This window comes from Lynx rufus, unplaced genomic scaffold (genome assembly GCF_022079265.1).
Source record: "Lynx rufus isolate CCGP_SWC_20201006 ecotype Redwood Valley unplaced genomic scaffold, mLynRuf1.p SCAF_22, whole genome shotgun sequence".
Classification (NCBI taxonomy): domain Eukaryota; kingdom Metazoa; phylum Chordata; class Mammalia; order Carnivora; family Felidae; genus Lynx; species Lynx rufus.
This window is the reverse complement of record NW_025814837.1, coordinates 5,993,820-6,008,907: the sequence shown is the minus strand read 5'-3', so window position 1 is coordinate 6,008,907 and position 15,088 is coordinate 5,993,820. Positions and strand designations below refer to the sequence as shown.

Below are 15,088 nucleotides of genomic sequence, written 5' to 3'. Positions count from 1 at the left end.
TATTTATTTTTGGGACAGAGAGAGACAGCATGAATGGGGGAGGGTCAGAGAGAGGGAGACACAGAATCTGAAACAGGTTCCAGGCTCTGAGCTGTCAGCACAGAGCCCGACGCGGGGCTCGAACTCACGGACCGTGAGATCATGACCTAAGGTGAATTTGGCCGCTTAACCGACTGAGCCACCCAGGCGCCCCTGAGTAGATATATTCTAAGAACGAAAGGAACCACACGCCCAGTCAACTGTTTGCAATAGTCCCATTGCTGCTGCTGGTGTTGTGTTGCTGTTCTAAGACCGGTGTATGTGTTCTAATTTGGTCATTCTTAGAGTTGTTAAGCATTAAGACTCTTGGTGTGTGAGGAAAAAGGAGATAGAAAGGTAGAAGAGGTTAAGAACTCTGTATTCCTGAATTTAATTGAAAGTATCAGCATGAACCCATGGTGTTTATTGTCTAACTAACAAGCAACTAAGCATATTTCCAGCTCAAAGTTTACTAAAAAGCACTAGGAACAATGGTCAGCCTATTACTTAAAGCACCACTAGCCCCAAGGTTGTGATGTTGAGATACTGAAAGGAACAATAGATCCTTGGAGAAATAGCTGATTCGAAGTCTGGAGTAGGAAATGAGTAAAAAAAACAAAAAACCAAAAAACCAAAAAAACAAAAAAAAAACAAAAAAACCTTAAAGCAAGGACGGTATCAGGTCCTGCTAGGATTCTTGCCAAAAGAACAAAGAACTCAGGAGCATGTTGAAGGGTCTTCTACTGGTGGTTGGAAAATAGCAACATCAATAAGGATGATAAATACAATGGATTGAAAGACATCGGGAAAGTTGGCATTGATGAGTTCATGATACTAAAAAATAACGATGAATAGGTCACCTTAGGAAGATGCTAGTGAATCAGCTGATTATTTTGAAAAAGGGTAAAGTTTAAGAATCTCACATTTATCTTACCCTTTGCCTTTAAAATTTTTTTAATTCAAGTATAATTAATATGCAGTGTTATATTAGTTTCCGGTGTATAAAATAACGATTCAACAATTTTATATGCTCATCTATACTGCTCTTGATTCCCTTTCCCTGTTTCATACATCCCTCCACCTACATTTCCTCTGGCAACCACCAGCTGTCTGTATTTGAGTCTATACTTTTTACTCTGGATCTATTTTGTTTCTTAAATTCAAGTGATTTCACTTAAAATTATAGCCTCTAGATCCATCTGTGTTGCTGCAAATGGCAAGATCTCATTCTTTTTTATGGCTGAGTAATATTCCACTGTATGTATATATGTATGTGTATATATAGATGTATATGTCTATATATAGGTAGATATACCACATCTTCTTTATTCATTCATCTGTCCGTGGACACTTGTGTTGCTTCCATATATTGGCTATGGTAAATAATGCTACCATAAACATAGGAGTATATATATCTTTTTGCATTAGTGTTTTCATTTTCTTTGGATGAATACCGTGTAGTGGCATTACTGGATCATATAGTAACTCTATTTTTAATTTTTTGAGGAAACTCCGTACTCTTTTCCACAGTGGCTGTACCAACTCACAGTGCACGAGGATTCCATTTTTCCTCTACATCCTCACCAACCCCTGTCATTTCTTGTTTTTGATTTTAGCCATTCTGACAGGTATGAGGTGATACCTCATTATAGTTTTAATTTGCATTTCCCTGATGATGCGTGAACATCTTTTCATGTGTCTGTTGGCCATCTGTATGTCTCCTTTAGAAAAGTATCTATTTAGGTCATCTGCCCGTTTCTAAATCAAATCGTGTGTGTGTGTGTGTGTGTTGGTGTTGTATAGGTTCTATATATATTTTGGGTATTAACCCCTTATCAGATATATCATTTATAAATAACTTCTACCAGTTAATAGGTTGCATTTTTGCTCTGTTGGTGGCTTTCTTCACTGTGCAAAGACTTTTTATTTTGGTATAACCACAATGGTTTAATTTTGCTTTTGTGCTTCCCTTGCCTTAGGAGATGTCTAGAAAAATGTTGCTAGGACTGCTGTCAAAGGAATTACCACCTATGTTTTCTTCCAGGAGGTTTACAATTGCACTAAACATCATAAAATACCTAGGTATTGTACCCTTCTCTATGTAAACTTTAGGGTAATGGAATGGTAGTTGAATGGAAGTTTTGTTTACCATAATCTTCTAGCTAATGGGGAGGAATAATAAAATTAAAATATCACAGTTTTGTAGCCCTATGTAAATTGATCTGGGTATTGAACATCAATGCCTGCGCTGACATGGTGGAAAAGAGATAAGGCCAGATTGTGTGTCGTTCCTCGTGGGAATTCGCACTCCCATCGGTGGTGTGCTAAAGCCAACAAAATCAACTCTGGATCTCCTCATGTCCCCCTGTGCAGTACCAGTTTAAAAATGATCTAGGATAGAGGCACATGCTAATCTTCCCCACAGTGGTGTAATGAATAAAGTCCAGACTGTAGGCTACTCTACAGGACAGATGACCTACTTTCCTAAACACCTACATTTCAAGGAAAACAAAAAAGATGAATTAAAAAGACCTTTAAAACTTATCAACTGAATGTCACATGTGGATCTTGTTTGGATCCTGGTACAAAATGTAAAAAATGGAACAGTATTTATGAAACAATTGGAGTTTTGGTCACGGACTGGACATTTAGTAATATTAAAGCATCAGTTTTTTATTGTGAGTACATAACTTTAAAAAGAGTTTCTGTATTTTGGAGATGCTTATTGGAGTATTTATGGATTAAGTGATGTGATGTCTGGGATTCCCTTTAAATTAATAGGGCAGCAGCAGACAGACAAATTAATATGGGGTGGTAGGGGAAACAGGACTGGTAGGAGTTGACTGGCACCTGAGGGTCACTCAACTGTTCTGTCTTCTGTATATGTTTCAAGTTTTCCTTGGAGAAAAAAAATTCAACAACAAAATGAACGTGGTTGAGGTCTTGTTGCACATTCCTTCACTGAGTTTGTTCTGTGGTGTTAACTCTGAATTCTCAGGGATGTTATTTCTGCCATTTATTCATCACATGGATAGTTTTGAGCAGCATTTGCTGGTATTATGTAGTCAATAGCTCTAAACCAGGCAGGCATCATTGGGTATTGAATGGATTACACAGGCGTAAACTGTCTGGGGCTTGGATCACCTTCTCCCATACCCATAGTCTGCATTTAAGTCATCTTGTGTTTTCTACATGCAGGGCTTCTTTCTGGAACTTAAGAGTGTAAGGGTGTAAAATACCAAGCCATTGGTCTTTTGCATTGAGCTGAATAGTTTTCCTTGACGAATGAGCATTAAAAAGAAAAACAAACAAAAGATCACAGGTTGAAGTATGGCTAGTGTAGAAAATTCTGAAATGCAGGGACAATCCCTGATCAGTTGGTGTTAACGTTCTGATTTCATTCTAGTTGGAAACCAGTGTTTTAAATATCATTTATTAATGCCTAAATATTTTAGGATATGTGTTCAAAATCTCCTACATTGCCAACTTGGAGGACATTCTCCACAATTTATTAGCCACAAATGCCTATTTCTTAAGTGCCTTATCTACATATGTCCATACATTTTAGTTAAGGTTCTGAATCTTCATAAACACTGTCTCCCTGGTCCGAGGATTTGGTTGCTGAGTACCTTTGCCCGGCAGCCAACTCTCGGCTGTATTAATATTAGTGATTAGCTTGAGTGGTTTCTCGAGGGCTTGTTCTCACTTTTTCACCATGAAGTCATGTATGAATCTAGCTTTAGTTCAAGTAATAAACATTTGTTACATGCTTGGAAAAACCTTCTGACTAGACATGAGCTCATCTAAATGTTCACTTTTCACATATGCTGGTGGAAAAGGATGTGGATGGAGGGAGAATTATTTTTATTTCCTTTATACATACGAGTGTAAAGTAATTTTCCAAAAACTCATGATATTGTCCCATTTTCTCTTGCTTCTAAAGCCGTGATTATCTTAAAGTCTGAGTTAACACAGCTGTCTTTCATTACCTTCAGGGCACAAGCATCTCCCACCCCCACCAGTGCCCTCTGAACGTTGAGAGTGTTTTCTTGGTTCAAAGGGAGCCTTCGCCTGGCCTGCCCACATTTAGCTCAAGTCCTCCATCCATATAATTGGAAAATGCCATAAAGTCAAAATGAGGGGCTGATTTCACATAGGGACAGGAGAATTATGCCCATTTGTCTAAATTATTTTTTTTCTTTTTTGGAGATAAACTATGGTTGCTGACCATTCCTATAATAATAACCATTCATTATTCCATTAAGCTTCCTACTATTTACATCACTGAGGTTTTTTTTAATTTTTGCTCTGTTGTTATAATTGAAGATGAATGTTCCAGTCTTACGCTAGCTGCCTCTGAGACCAGGCATTGTCCAATTCAGGACATCTCCTGAAACAGTAGTGGAAAAATCCCTCTCATAGAGCTCTGTAGAACTTGGTACTGCAGAAAATGATTGGGCTTGGGCGCTGGCTGGACATAGGTGATCTCAGCCCAAGTTTTGAGTCTTCTGTAAAGAGAAGGTAGGCTTAGATCAATGGTCCTCGAAGTGATTGCCCTTAAGGATTTCCTGGGGAAGTTATTCCCAGCCAGAGCCCTGCCCTCAGAAATTGTGATGAAATTCATCTGGGCAGATCCTGCTTCCTAATTCTTTTTAAAGATTCCCTAGATGATCCTAATGTGAAGGAGTCAGGGGTGAGAACCATCGGAACATCTCTGAGTCACCTGGGGGGGATGCGTTAAGCACAGACTGCTGAGCCTCATGGTAGAATTTTCTATGCAGTAAATTGGGGTATTTGCATTCGTAACAAGTGCCCAGGTGATGCTCATGCTGCCGGTGAGTCTGGACACCTGTCTTTGAGAACCACTGCATTAGATGGTCCCTGAGATTCCTTCCACGTCCTGCCTCCTGTGACTTCCTGTGGCCTCCTGAGGAGGCCCCTTTGCAGACAGATGTGGTTGCTCCAGATGCACGGCTGGTCATGTGCCTCCTGGCTTGTCCTGCAATGCAACTTGGGAGGAGGAGAAACTGCTTCCTCACTCAGATACCATGTGCAAGACCCTTGTAACCACTGACCTTAAGGACGGTTTTTGGAACACACGAGTGGCTTTGAATCCGCCACTTGATGGTCTGTGCTGCAATCGAATGTTTCCTGTTGCTAAAACCCAGCAAGCTTCATGTGGCCCGTCCCGAGGGACCTGTGGGGAAGCAGAGACTGGTGATTTTTGAAGAATGAAAAACAGAACACTATAAATATTCTTGACAGGGGATTCATTTGCTTTATCTTTATTAGATTGCCCAGAAGGCAATAATTGGTCTTTGGCAAACAACAACGTGGAGACTGGTTGTAAAATTCCTCTGGCAACAGTTAAGATGCCTCATTTGAATAGAGCAGAACACTCTTTAGAGGTCAGTCTGGCTTCAAAGGCTCGTACATAGTTTTAACAGCGTGGACAGAGCATGGACTGGGACAGTATTTGAAGTCTTTTTTCTCTCTCCTTTCCTGCCCAGGATGACAAGGATTTGGTGCATGAATTTGTAGTGGCTGAAGGTCTGACGTGTTTGATCAAGGTGGGAGCTGAGGCAGACCAGAACTATCAGAACTACATTCTGAGGGGTAAGTTCTGATGTGCCTGCTGCAAGGGGGCCCTGGCATTGCTTCCAGAAACTTCGATACTGAGAGTTTTGAAAAAGACTTGGATTACAGAGTAAGATGATAAAGACACCCCCGAACAAAAGATGACACTTTCTTCAGGTTTTATCACTTCCTGGTAACTAATCGGTGACTGAGCTAATTTTTGCCCCACACCTCTTCCTGGTTATTAAGGAAAATACTCCTTCTCAGGAGGTTCTCTACAATCCCTTTTATTTGGTGAGGAAAGAAACACACTACGGGGGCCTGCATTTCAGCAGAAAGTCACCCCAAACCAAAGAGGCCAATTTCTTTCCTGGGAAATCAGTAACTTGGGTTATTACTCAGAATGCTTGTCAGAAGCATACACTCCTCACTGGGTTTTCATGTTTGTGACTCGGTAGGTTTGGGGTGGGCCCACAACTTGGATTTTAAGGAATGATTCTGGAAAGCTATCTGTATAATTTCATTTTTCAAAAAAATGTTAATTTTTGAGAGAGAGAGACGGGGAGAGAGTGGGGGGACGGGGGAGAGAGAGAATCCCAAGTAGTCTCTGTGCTGTCAGCCCAGAGCCTGACTCAGGGCTCTATCCCACCAACCAGAAGATCGTGACCTGAGCCAAAATCAAGAGTCAGACTTTCAGGTGCCCCTCATTTTTTTTTTAAGTGAGGTACATGTGGTGTTTGAAGCACTGATTACTGTTTCCGTTCATAAAATTAATGCTCTTTGGTCATAGTATTTTTGTCCACCTTCATATAAATAGTTTTACTTGATCCCATAAAAATGTGACAAGGGAGAGCAGGAATTATTAGGTTGGACTCTAAGAAATGACTGCTATCAACAGTTTTGAACTATAGGTCAAAGGAGAGATTTAATGTAGTTCAATATTATCTCCATTTTTACAACTAGAAGATTTGAGACTCAAAGATGTGGAGTAGTTACCCAATCAAGTCCCTTTCTCTTGGGCATGGTCAAGCAGGGGCCATGCCTGGGCCCAGAGGGAATATCTCATCCCCTCTTCACGTATACCTGTAACCCCATAGCTTTATCTCCCTGTTCACATAGGGGGGAAATACTGCTTTTCCTTTTCCCTTGGGTGAAGGACAAGTGCATGAAACATGATTTAGTATCAGATATCCATGGTCAGGCTTGAATGAGACAGGCAAAGTGAAACTGTCCCCTGCAGTTCCTGTTGTGTTTTACCCTGAGCAGAAGCCTCCTGACCTGTCTTGGTACCCAGCACAGCGAACTGAGTCCTGCCCTCTTGGACCCTGTCCCTGGAGAGCCACAGGGGCAAAAAGAGAGAAAGAAAACTTAGGGCTCGTTAAGAAAAAAAAAATTAAGGGCATATTTTCAAGGCAGTGGTCATGGTTTCTGTTCTTCTTGATAAATGCCGAGTGTGTGTGTGAGAGAGTGTTCCTCAGCCTTCTGCTTCTCCATGGTGCTGGGGAGGCTGGGAAGTTGCCTCTTTCTACCCATCTTCAATCTTTTCCCGGGTGTGTGGTTGATCCTCATTACAAGTTGTCAGTAGAGATGGCTTCAGGATGAATTTGATGATTTGTCTTCCCATAATGAAAACATGGAAACTTGTGGGATTTGTGTAGACAAATGAACCGCACACTTGGTCCCACTGTTGCCTGTCAGTGCAGCTTGGTGTCTGAAGAGATTCTCATCCTTAGCTTTTGTTTCACACGGGTCCAATACCTAGAAGGGGGGGAAGGCACCAAGATAAGGACAAGGGAAACTTGTCTAGTTTATTTTCCACCTGACATATGGATGTTCATAAGTTGAACCTCCTGGAAGGAAATAAATCTAAAATTACCTAATTCTGAATAGTGAGTCCACACAGTAGGGTTTTTTGTTATGTTTAAAGTATACACACACACACACACACACACACCTCTATAGAATGAATATTATAACCATCTATGTATTTAATTTCTTGTGACCCTCATCTAGGAGTGTGTGTGTGTGTGTGTGAGTGTGTGTGTGTGTGTGTGTGTGTATTTTTATGGGGTAAACCATCAGTGTAAACCTCCACATTGATCTACAGCCAAGCCTGGGTTGAGGGGGATGGCCCTGGTAGGTGGGGTCAGCCCTTAGCAAGAAGGCCACATTTTTGTCGAAAGCCCCTTGCACATGTCTCCCACAGGTTGGAACTGGGTCACATGAGCACCTGTAGCTGCAAAGGAAGCTGGCAGATGACTTGACTTGGCTTCCTGGACTCTCAGGGCAGGGCGGGGTGGCAGCAAGAGAGAAAGGGGGTGGCTCTGGGCCTGACGATCACCAGTGCCTGCCACACAGACCAAGTTAGGAGGAAAGAGTTCAGCCCTCACTCCCTCCTGACTGAGGGCAGGGTAATCTCAGTGGCTGTACAAGGCCCCCAAATGGTGAACTGTGTGAATTGTGTTGCCTGGTCGGGAAAGATGTTTCTGATGTAGAATACTTTAGTGAGGCTCTCCACCTTAATGCTTCTCGTTAAACTGGCAACGGTTTATTAACTTGCAGTTGTAGTACTAGGAAGGTGCCAAAGTCAACTGCCACATTTTTAAGAATCAGAATACCCAAACACAACCAGGGGAGAGTCCTGTCACCCATGTGCTGCTTGTCTGTGTAGAAAATGCCACCGAGGTCCTCCACCCTTTCATTGCCACCACCAGGGCCTTGCCTTCAGATTTTTCCTCTCCATTTGTGTTTGTTGATCGAAGACCAGAAGCTCCCCAGATGTTCCCTGGAAAATGAACAAGTTCTCCCTCCATTGGGGTTACTACGAGGCACTCTGTTTTCCATGGAATGGAGTTGCCTTTCCCTGCCTGCCTCGCTCGAGCTAAGTCTCAGTAGACTCGGTGTGACCAGGGCGCTGTGTGCAAACATCAGCACATTTTGATGTATCTGACCAGAATCCATGCCAGGAAGGTACCTTCTGAGGGATGTAAATGACAGATTTCTCAGGGTGTGACTTTTGTGTTTTTATATAAGGAAACTATCATTTTTCCCAGCCCGCATGTTGAGTCACCCCTTTCTGACTTTGAAGAACTTCTCTTGCAGGCTTTTTTAGATGGTGATCAGCTGCCGGCAGAACACCAGACATTTGCAATCAAGGACAACCTTTGAATTGCCTCTTTGTTTAACCTCATTTCAACCCTATTACCTTGGGTGAAGTATGGTGAGGCCAGATGCAGATCCAGAGAGAAAGTGCAGAGTGTTTTATAGCTTTGTAACTCACAGTTTCCTGGGGAGAACACAGAGTGCCCCACGGAGGCCACTCAGGAGAAGCATGGGGGTCAGTCATGAGGCAGAGGGAGAGGGCAAGCACCTTTGTTGTGGTTTCCCTAGGAAGGAGCTGGCAGGGTGGGGTCAGCCAACTTACCCCTGTGGGCCCTGGAGCTGTTAGAGTAGAAGTATCATGGCCTACAGTGTGAGAGCCCAACATGTCAGGTGGCTGGGGGTGTGCACTTCAGCTGCTGGAGAAGAGCTGACCGACCTCTACCCAGAGCCTCAGAACTGCATCACTGTAAAGTCTTACAACCTCAACAGTAGATTGGTGGTCAAAATCCTGTCAGGAAGGGTGTGCCTTCATGAAGTTACCTCGGAGCTGTGCTCATGTGTGAGTCCCCCAGATCCAAAGGAAACCAGCATTTGGAGAACCCAGTGCTTTCCACATCTGCTTTTAGAACTCGATTAATTTATCTTTATTTTTGTGCTCAGCTGTCTGTCAGCTTTTCTTTTTTTTTTTAAGGCCTAGGAATGTGTTGCTTTTAGTAGAGGATGTATCTGCTGAGCAGTAAAGATAGGTTTTGAGTTATGGTGTAGCCCAGTGCTCTCTGAAACTGTGAGCCAGCTGCTGGGAAGAAGTCTAAATGCACAACATGCAGAAATAATATTTATCTGACTTATTATTCTTGGATGGTTCTAGCTAATGACCTAAAGTTTTTCAAGATAGCCAGTATTTAATATAAGTCTCCTGTGGAATTTTGTACCTCGCAATTATTCTTATTCAAGTAGGACCTCGAATGGTATATTCCTGGGAACTTTCTGCACACATACTGAGCCTTCATGGGGGGGGCCCTTTAAGCCCTGGGGACGTGACGATGACAGCAAGATACAGGCATGCCCTGGCCACTTCATCTGTTGTATCTCATACACCTTACATATTTAGAGATTATGTGTGTATAAGGGGATCAGCTTCGGGGCCGGGGGTGGGGGATGAGAAAGAGATGAGTAGAATCCGTGAGATCAGCTGCCTTTTCTGGCTGTACTTCAAGGGAAGCTGCCTCTTAAGGGCTAGTTTTACATGGAGAAGTCTGATTTGATCATTTCACCTGAAGCAAAGTACCCATTAATCAAAAAAACACCACTGTTGTTATCAGAGCTGGATAAGGTCTTAGAACTCCTATAGCTCAACCCTTTCATTTTAGGAGAAAACTGCAGATATTTTGTTTGTCCCTACAATGCATCTTAAAAAATGTTTTCATGCCTGTCAACATTGAAAAATCAGAACATTTGACCTAAAAAACAACAACAACAACAACAACATCCAGATTTCAGGTAGCTTTGGGAAAACTGGAACCAGAGAATTTCAGTGCCCTGCCAAATATCACTTAACTGTATTCTACTCTGGGGGGAAAATGCCTTCCATGTCAGGGGATCTCTTAATGAGGTTCAAGACTTCTGCCCGGCGGGAGGGGGGGTGTGTCAGCACCAGCATCATCTGGAACAGACACATTATAGACAGAGTGCAAAGAGATTTGTGATCTTAGGTGGTGGTGCAAAATGATCAAATGGTGTTTAAACCAAAATCTTCCACCCTGGCAGAACTTAGAAGTCTGCGTTTTTGGCATTTCAGAACAAAGGAGGAGGACAGAGGTTTGGTTCAGACTATAGACTGGGAGCATAGGAAGGGGCCCAAACCGGCCCCAAAGTGGGAGGATGGGAGCAGAAGTGGGGAGCTACTCACCTCCTGAACCAAGCTCAGGTCCTTGGTACCATGTTTACTCCTGAACGGCCGGGCCTTACTCTCGACTCCCTTATGCTGGTCCAGGGGCACACCTGACCTGTGTTGGAGGAACCTTCCTCTCGTGAGATGAGTACATCAGGATGTTTGGTCAGGACTTAAGGGATCAATCATGGCAGCCACGTGGCCAGACTTTGGTGTGGATGACAATGGCACAGTTGCACAGGTATCTGGGTCACCCCCTAGACTCTCACCAGCCCTTGGTGGTTGAAGCCACTGTCAGTGATGGAGTTCTTTCTCATCAGATGTCCCTCCTCATGCTAAGTCCATATGACCGGGACTATTCCCAGGAGGGAATCATGATGGCTGGCACAAATTGGCACCCCATGAGGCCAGACTAAACCTGCAGGTATTTTATTTGCCTCATAGAGTATGTTAAAAATTTTTTACAAGAGTTACGAACATTTTTATTTATTTTTTTGTTGTTTATTTATTTTGAGACAGTATGCAAGCAGGGGGAGGGGCAGACAGAGAGGGAGAGAGAATGCCATGCAGGCTCCACACTGTCAGCACAGAGCCCGATGTGGGGCCCGAACTGAAGGACTCATCATGACCTGAGTGAAACCAAGAGTCGGTAGCTTAACAGACTGAGCCACCCAGGTGGCCCAGTTATGAACATTTAAGAACTGAGGGATTGGACATAAAATTATGGATATATGGCTTCTTCTGTAAAACTGAAAGCTCAGGCCAACACAGGGACTTTATCGCTGCGTGGCCATAATTAGCGAGAGTTAGAAGAAGCAGTTTCCTTCACAGGGAGCTCATGGGCTCTGTTGACCTCCGTTGCCACCACTCTTTTGTGTGTTGCCCCTGGGTTGTTCCGCTTTGTTGCCTCTGTGCCCCAGAGGCATGTGAAATCACATGCCTAATGAAATTGCTATCTGTGAAACCAGGGTTACAGTGATGTAAAGTAGAAGAGTCTAGCTCTGTCCTAGCTGGGCATACATTGTGCTGTCGTTGCTGCTTTGTGAACTTGGATCTCAAGTCCAACACGATGTTGTTTTTTTTTTTTTTATTCTATCCCATCCTGGCATTTTTTTTTTAATGTTTATTTTTGAGGGAGAGAGAGAGCATGAGTGGGTGGGGGATGGGGAGAGAGAGAAGGAGACACAGAATCTGAAGCAGGCTCCAGGCTCCGAGCTGTCAGCACAGAGCGTGACACAGGGCTTGAACCCATGAGCAGCGAGATCATGACCTGAGCCTAAGTTGGATGCTTAACCGACTGAGCCAGGTGCCCCTCACCATGGTGTTTCTTAGTATGCGATCAGCACTGTCCTCTGTCACCTTCCCCATCCGAGCTATTATGTGAATATCTGGGGAGAGAAATCCTGGCACCACACAGGTAGTGGCATCCTACAGTCTGAATTTCCATCCAAAGTTCTGAATTTGGGAAACAGGCTGAGAGTAGGTGGAGCTGCTGACTGAGGCAAGAGTGTGTTGACCAGAAGATTCCTGTTGGAGACTTGCTGCATTGGTTGCACTTGTAAGGTGATAAAAGCAAGGCTTTCATGTCCTAAATCATGTGCCTTGGACTCAACGGCAGAAAGTCCTCACTGTCCACGCATCAAAGGAGGGGTCCAGGTATGTCCCAGAGAGAATGTCAGAGTGTCAAAGCCAGCAGAATAGAGACAATCCAAGATGGACGTGTCTGAAAAGAAAAGAGATTAAAACTGAGTGATATACAGATTTTTCTTAAAGCGGAAATAGACTTTTATAATTGCTTTTCATCGTGCAGTCCGTGGACACACAAGAGTATGGAAAGCAAATGGCAAAGAAAGGAAAAAAACAAAAATCACCTATAATCCTACTGAACAAAAATGAAAACCATTTTCTACTCACATATATACATGCCTGCTTCCCACATGCCTTTTGCAAAAATGAAGTGTCCTTTAAGTATGTTGTCAGCTGTGTCTGCCAGAAGGGAGTGGCTTGAAAATACACACCTTGGAAGCTGGCTTTGTGACATATCTTAGACCTTGGTGCAATTATTTAACTTCTTTAAAGTGCAGCTTCCAGGGAGATACCTAATTTTAGGAGTGTTATGAAGGTTACAGGGCTCATAGAAAGACCTGACTAAAGGATTGAGTTGTAACTCTGACAGTTATTATCAATAATAGTCAATGATATGAATAACCACCTGTTATGGGCTGAATTGTGTACTTCCCCCAAATTCGTCTGCTGAAGTCTTATCCCCAGGACCTCTGGATATGACTGTATTTGAAGATGCGGCCTTTAAAGAGGTGCTTAAAACGAGGTTATTAGGGTGGACCCCGATCCAGTATGACTGGTGTCCTTATCGAAAGAGATAACGACAGATCTGTGAGGGAGGGGGATGTGAACACCCAGGGAGAAGACAGACAAGCTAAGGAGAGAGGTCTCAGAAGGAATGAGTCATGCCAACACCTTGATCTTGGACTTGCAGCCTCCAAAACTGAGAAATTTCTGCTGCCTATACCCCTAGTCTGTGGTATTTGTTACAGCAGCTTCAGCAGACTGATACACATCGTAGCCTACAACCCTCTGGGAGTTGCTTGTATGTTACCTGGGGTGAAAGTCTTGAGGATACAGTTGTTGTGTTAGAAGGTATGTACATGTGCACCTTGTTTGGGATTGAATCATTGTCCTGAGAAAGGATATGGAAATTTATGCTCCCACCCATGTTCCTTTCTGTTCATTTACTCCAGGCCTGGGGTGATCCTTCTCTGTGATCTTTGTTACTCCTGGTGATTAGGGCACCCTTATTACTAACAATGAATTTTATACTCCTTTTTAAAAAATGGTTTGTAATTTTGGTTGTCATTGTGTTAAATCTGTCGATTAATTTGGGAAGAATTGACATCTTTATTTGAAAATTCAAAACTACTGCTTACATGCCCTTCTGTGTCCCTGGGGCAAATACTCCTCAGGAGTAAAACTCCAGTATGTGTGCATCAGACTCTTGTGTGAGATGTCTACTTCCTTTGACTTTGGTAAAGAATTTTGTGTGTACTCCTCTTGGGTGTTTTTTTTTTTAATTTTTTTTTAATGTTTTATTGTTGAGACAGAGAGCGTGAACAGGGGAGGGGCAGAGAGAGGGGGAGACACAGAATCCAAAGCAGGCTCCAGGCTCTGAGCTGTCAGCACAGAGCCCGACACGCGGCTCGAACTCACAAGCCGCCAGATCATGACCCAAGCTGAAGTCGGACGCTTAACCGACTGAGCCACCCAGGCGCCCCATCCTCTTGGGTGTTTTATATTCATTCTTGTTTCGTCTTATTTTTGAACTGGGCCTGATATTTCCCACATTGATAGAGTGAGAAAGTTGTTTTGGGTTTTTTTTTCTTGTTTACTTGTTTCGTGAATTGGGTTTTGGAGTGTTGTCTCCTGGGAAGGGTCTTGCTCACCATGCCCCCACCCTTGGGTGTGTTTTTGCTGCAAACAGGGACACTCTGTGTCTGGGGCCGGGATTCCTTACTTGTAGCAATAACTTGGTGAAGACAGTGAGAGAGTTAGCTCCTTTTCCTCTGTATTTACATGTCTGAATCTTTTCTTTTTGCACTTAGGCCAGTAGCCTGCCTGATGGAGGTTTGGTCTGGCGGTTTGGGGCATTCGCCAGCCCATGGCCGAAGGTGGGCCTCTTGAAGCTGGAGGATATGGTCTTCTTGTTTTGTTGGTTTTATCTTTCCCCATGTTGAAACCTATGCTTTTGGCGTCTAACCTTCTCTGTGCCCTGGCTGTGTCTGACCTCAACCTAATCCTTTTGCTCACGCACTTGGCATGCCGTTGGTGATGTGACCTCCAGGCGGAACCAGCCACACTGCTGAGAAATTTGGTCAGGGCCGGGAAAACCACAGCCCTTCCTGCTTGGGGAGGGAGGCTGAATTCTTCTGGCTGCTGCTATTGGTGTATGGTGGCAGAAGTGCCACCCCAAGAGCACTCTGAATGTCCCATCTGTGGCCCTCTTGTCCCCCTGCCATCTCTACCCTGCATCAGGCCTGCACCCCTTTTAAAAAAACTGAGTCAGCGAGGGGCGCCTGGGTGGCTCCGTTGGTTGAGCATCTGACTCTCGGTTTTGGTTCAGGTCATGATCTTGCAGTTTGTGGGGTCAAGTCCAGTGTCGGGCTCTGCTCTGGCAGCACAGAGTCTGTCTGGGATTCTCTCTCTCTCCCTCTTTCTCTGACTCTCTCTCTCTCTCTCTCTGTCTCTCAAAACAACAAGAACAAAAACTGAGTCAGAGAATAGCTGAGAGATGCAGTTCTGTCCTTCCCTTCCAGTCCATTTGTGCACAGAGGCCCAAAATGGGCTCACACTGGTGCAGTTCACGTCTCTCCCTTGGCCTGCCCAGATCATGGGTTTTCAGTGGGTTCAACTTTTCTCCATGATCTTCTATAACGTTGCGTTTTCCAAAATAGGGAATTGGATGCTGGGCCCAGTATTCCCCTTGAA

At 43.8% G+C, this 15,088-nt stretch overlaps 1 protein-coding gene across 3 annotated transcripts in view; it reads left to right on the top strand.

Annotated features, from left to right (window-relative positions):
- The window catches only part of FHOD3 (formin homology 2 domain containing 3), a 475,398-nt gene that overhangs the window by 207,641 nt on the left and 252,669 nt on the right, over positions 1-15,088 (top strand). For all 3 annotated transcript variants that reach the window (XM_047087059.1, XM_047087061.1, XM_047087060.1), the window contains exon 5: positions 5,529-5,634. In XM_047087059.1, the coding sequence (XP_046943015.1) occupies positions 5,529-5,634 (106 nt within the window). The remainder of the gene's footprint in view (positions 1-5,528; positions 5,635-15,088) is intronic.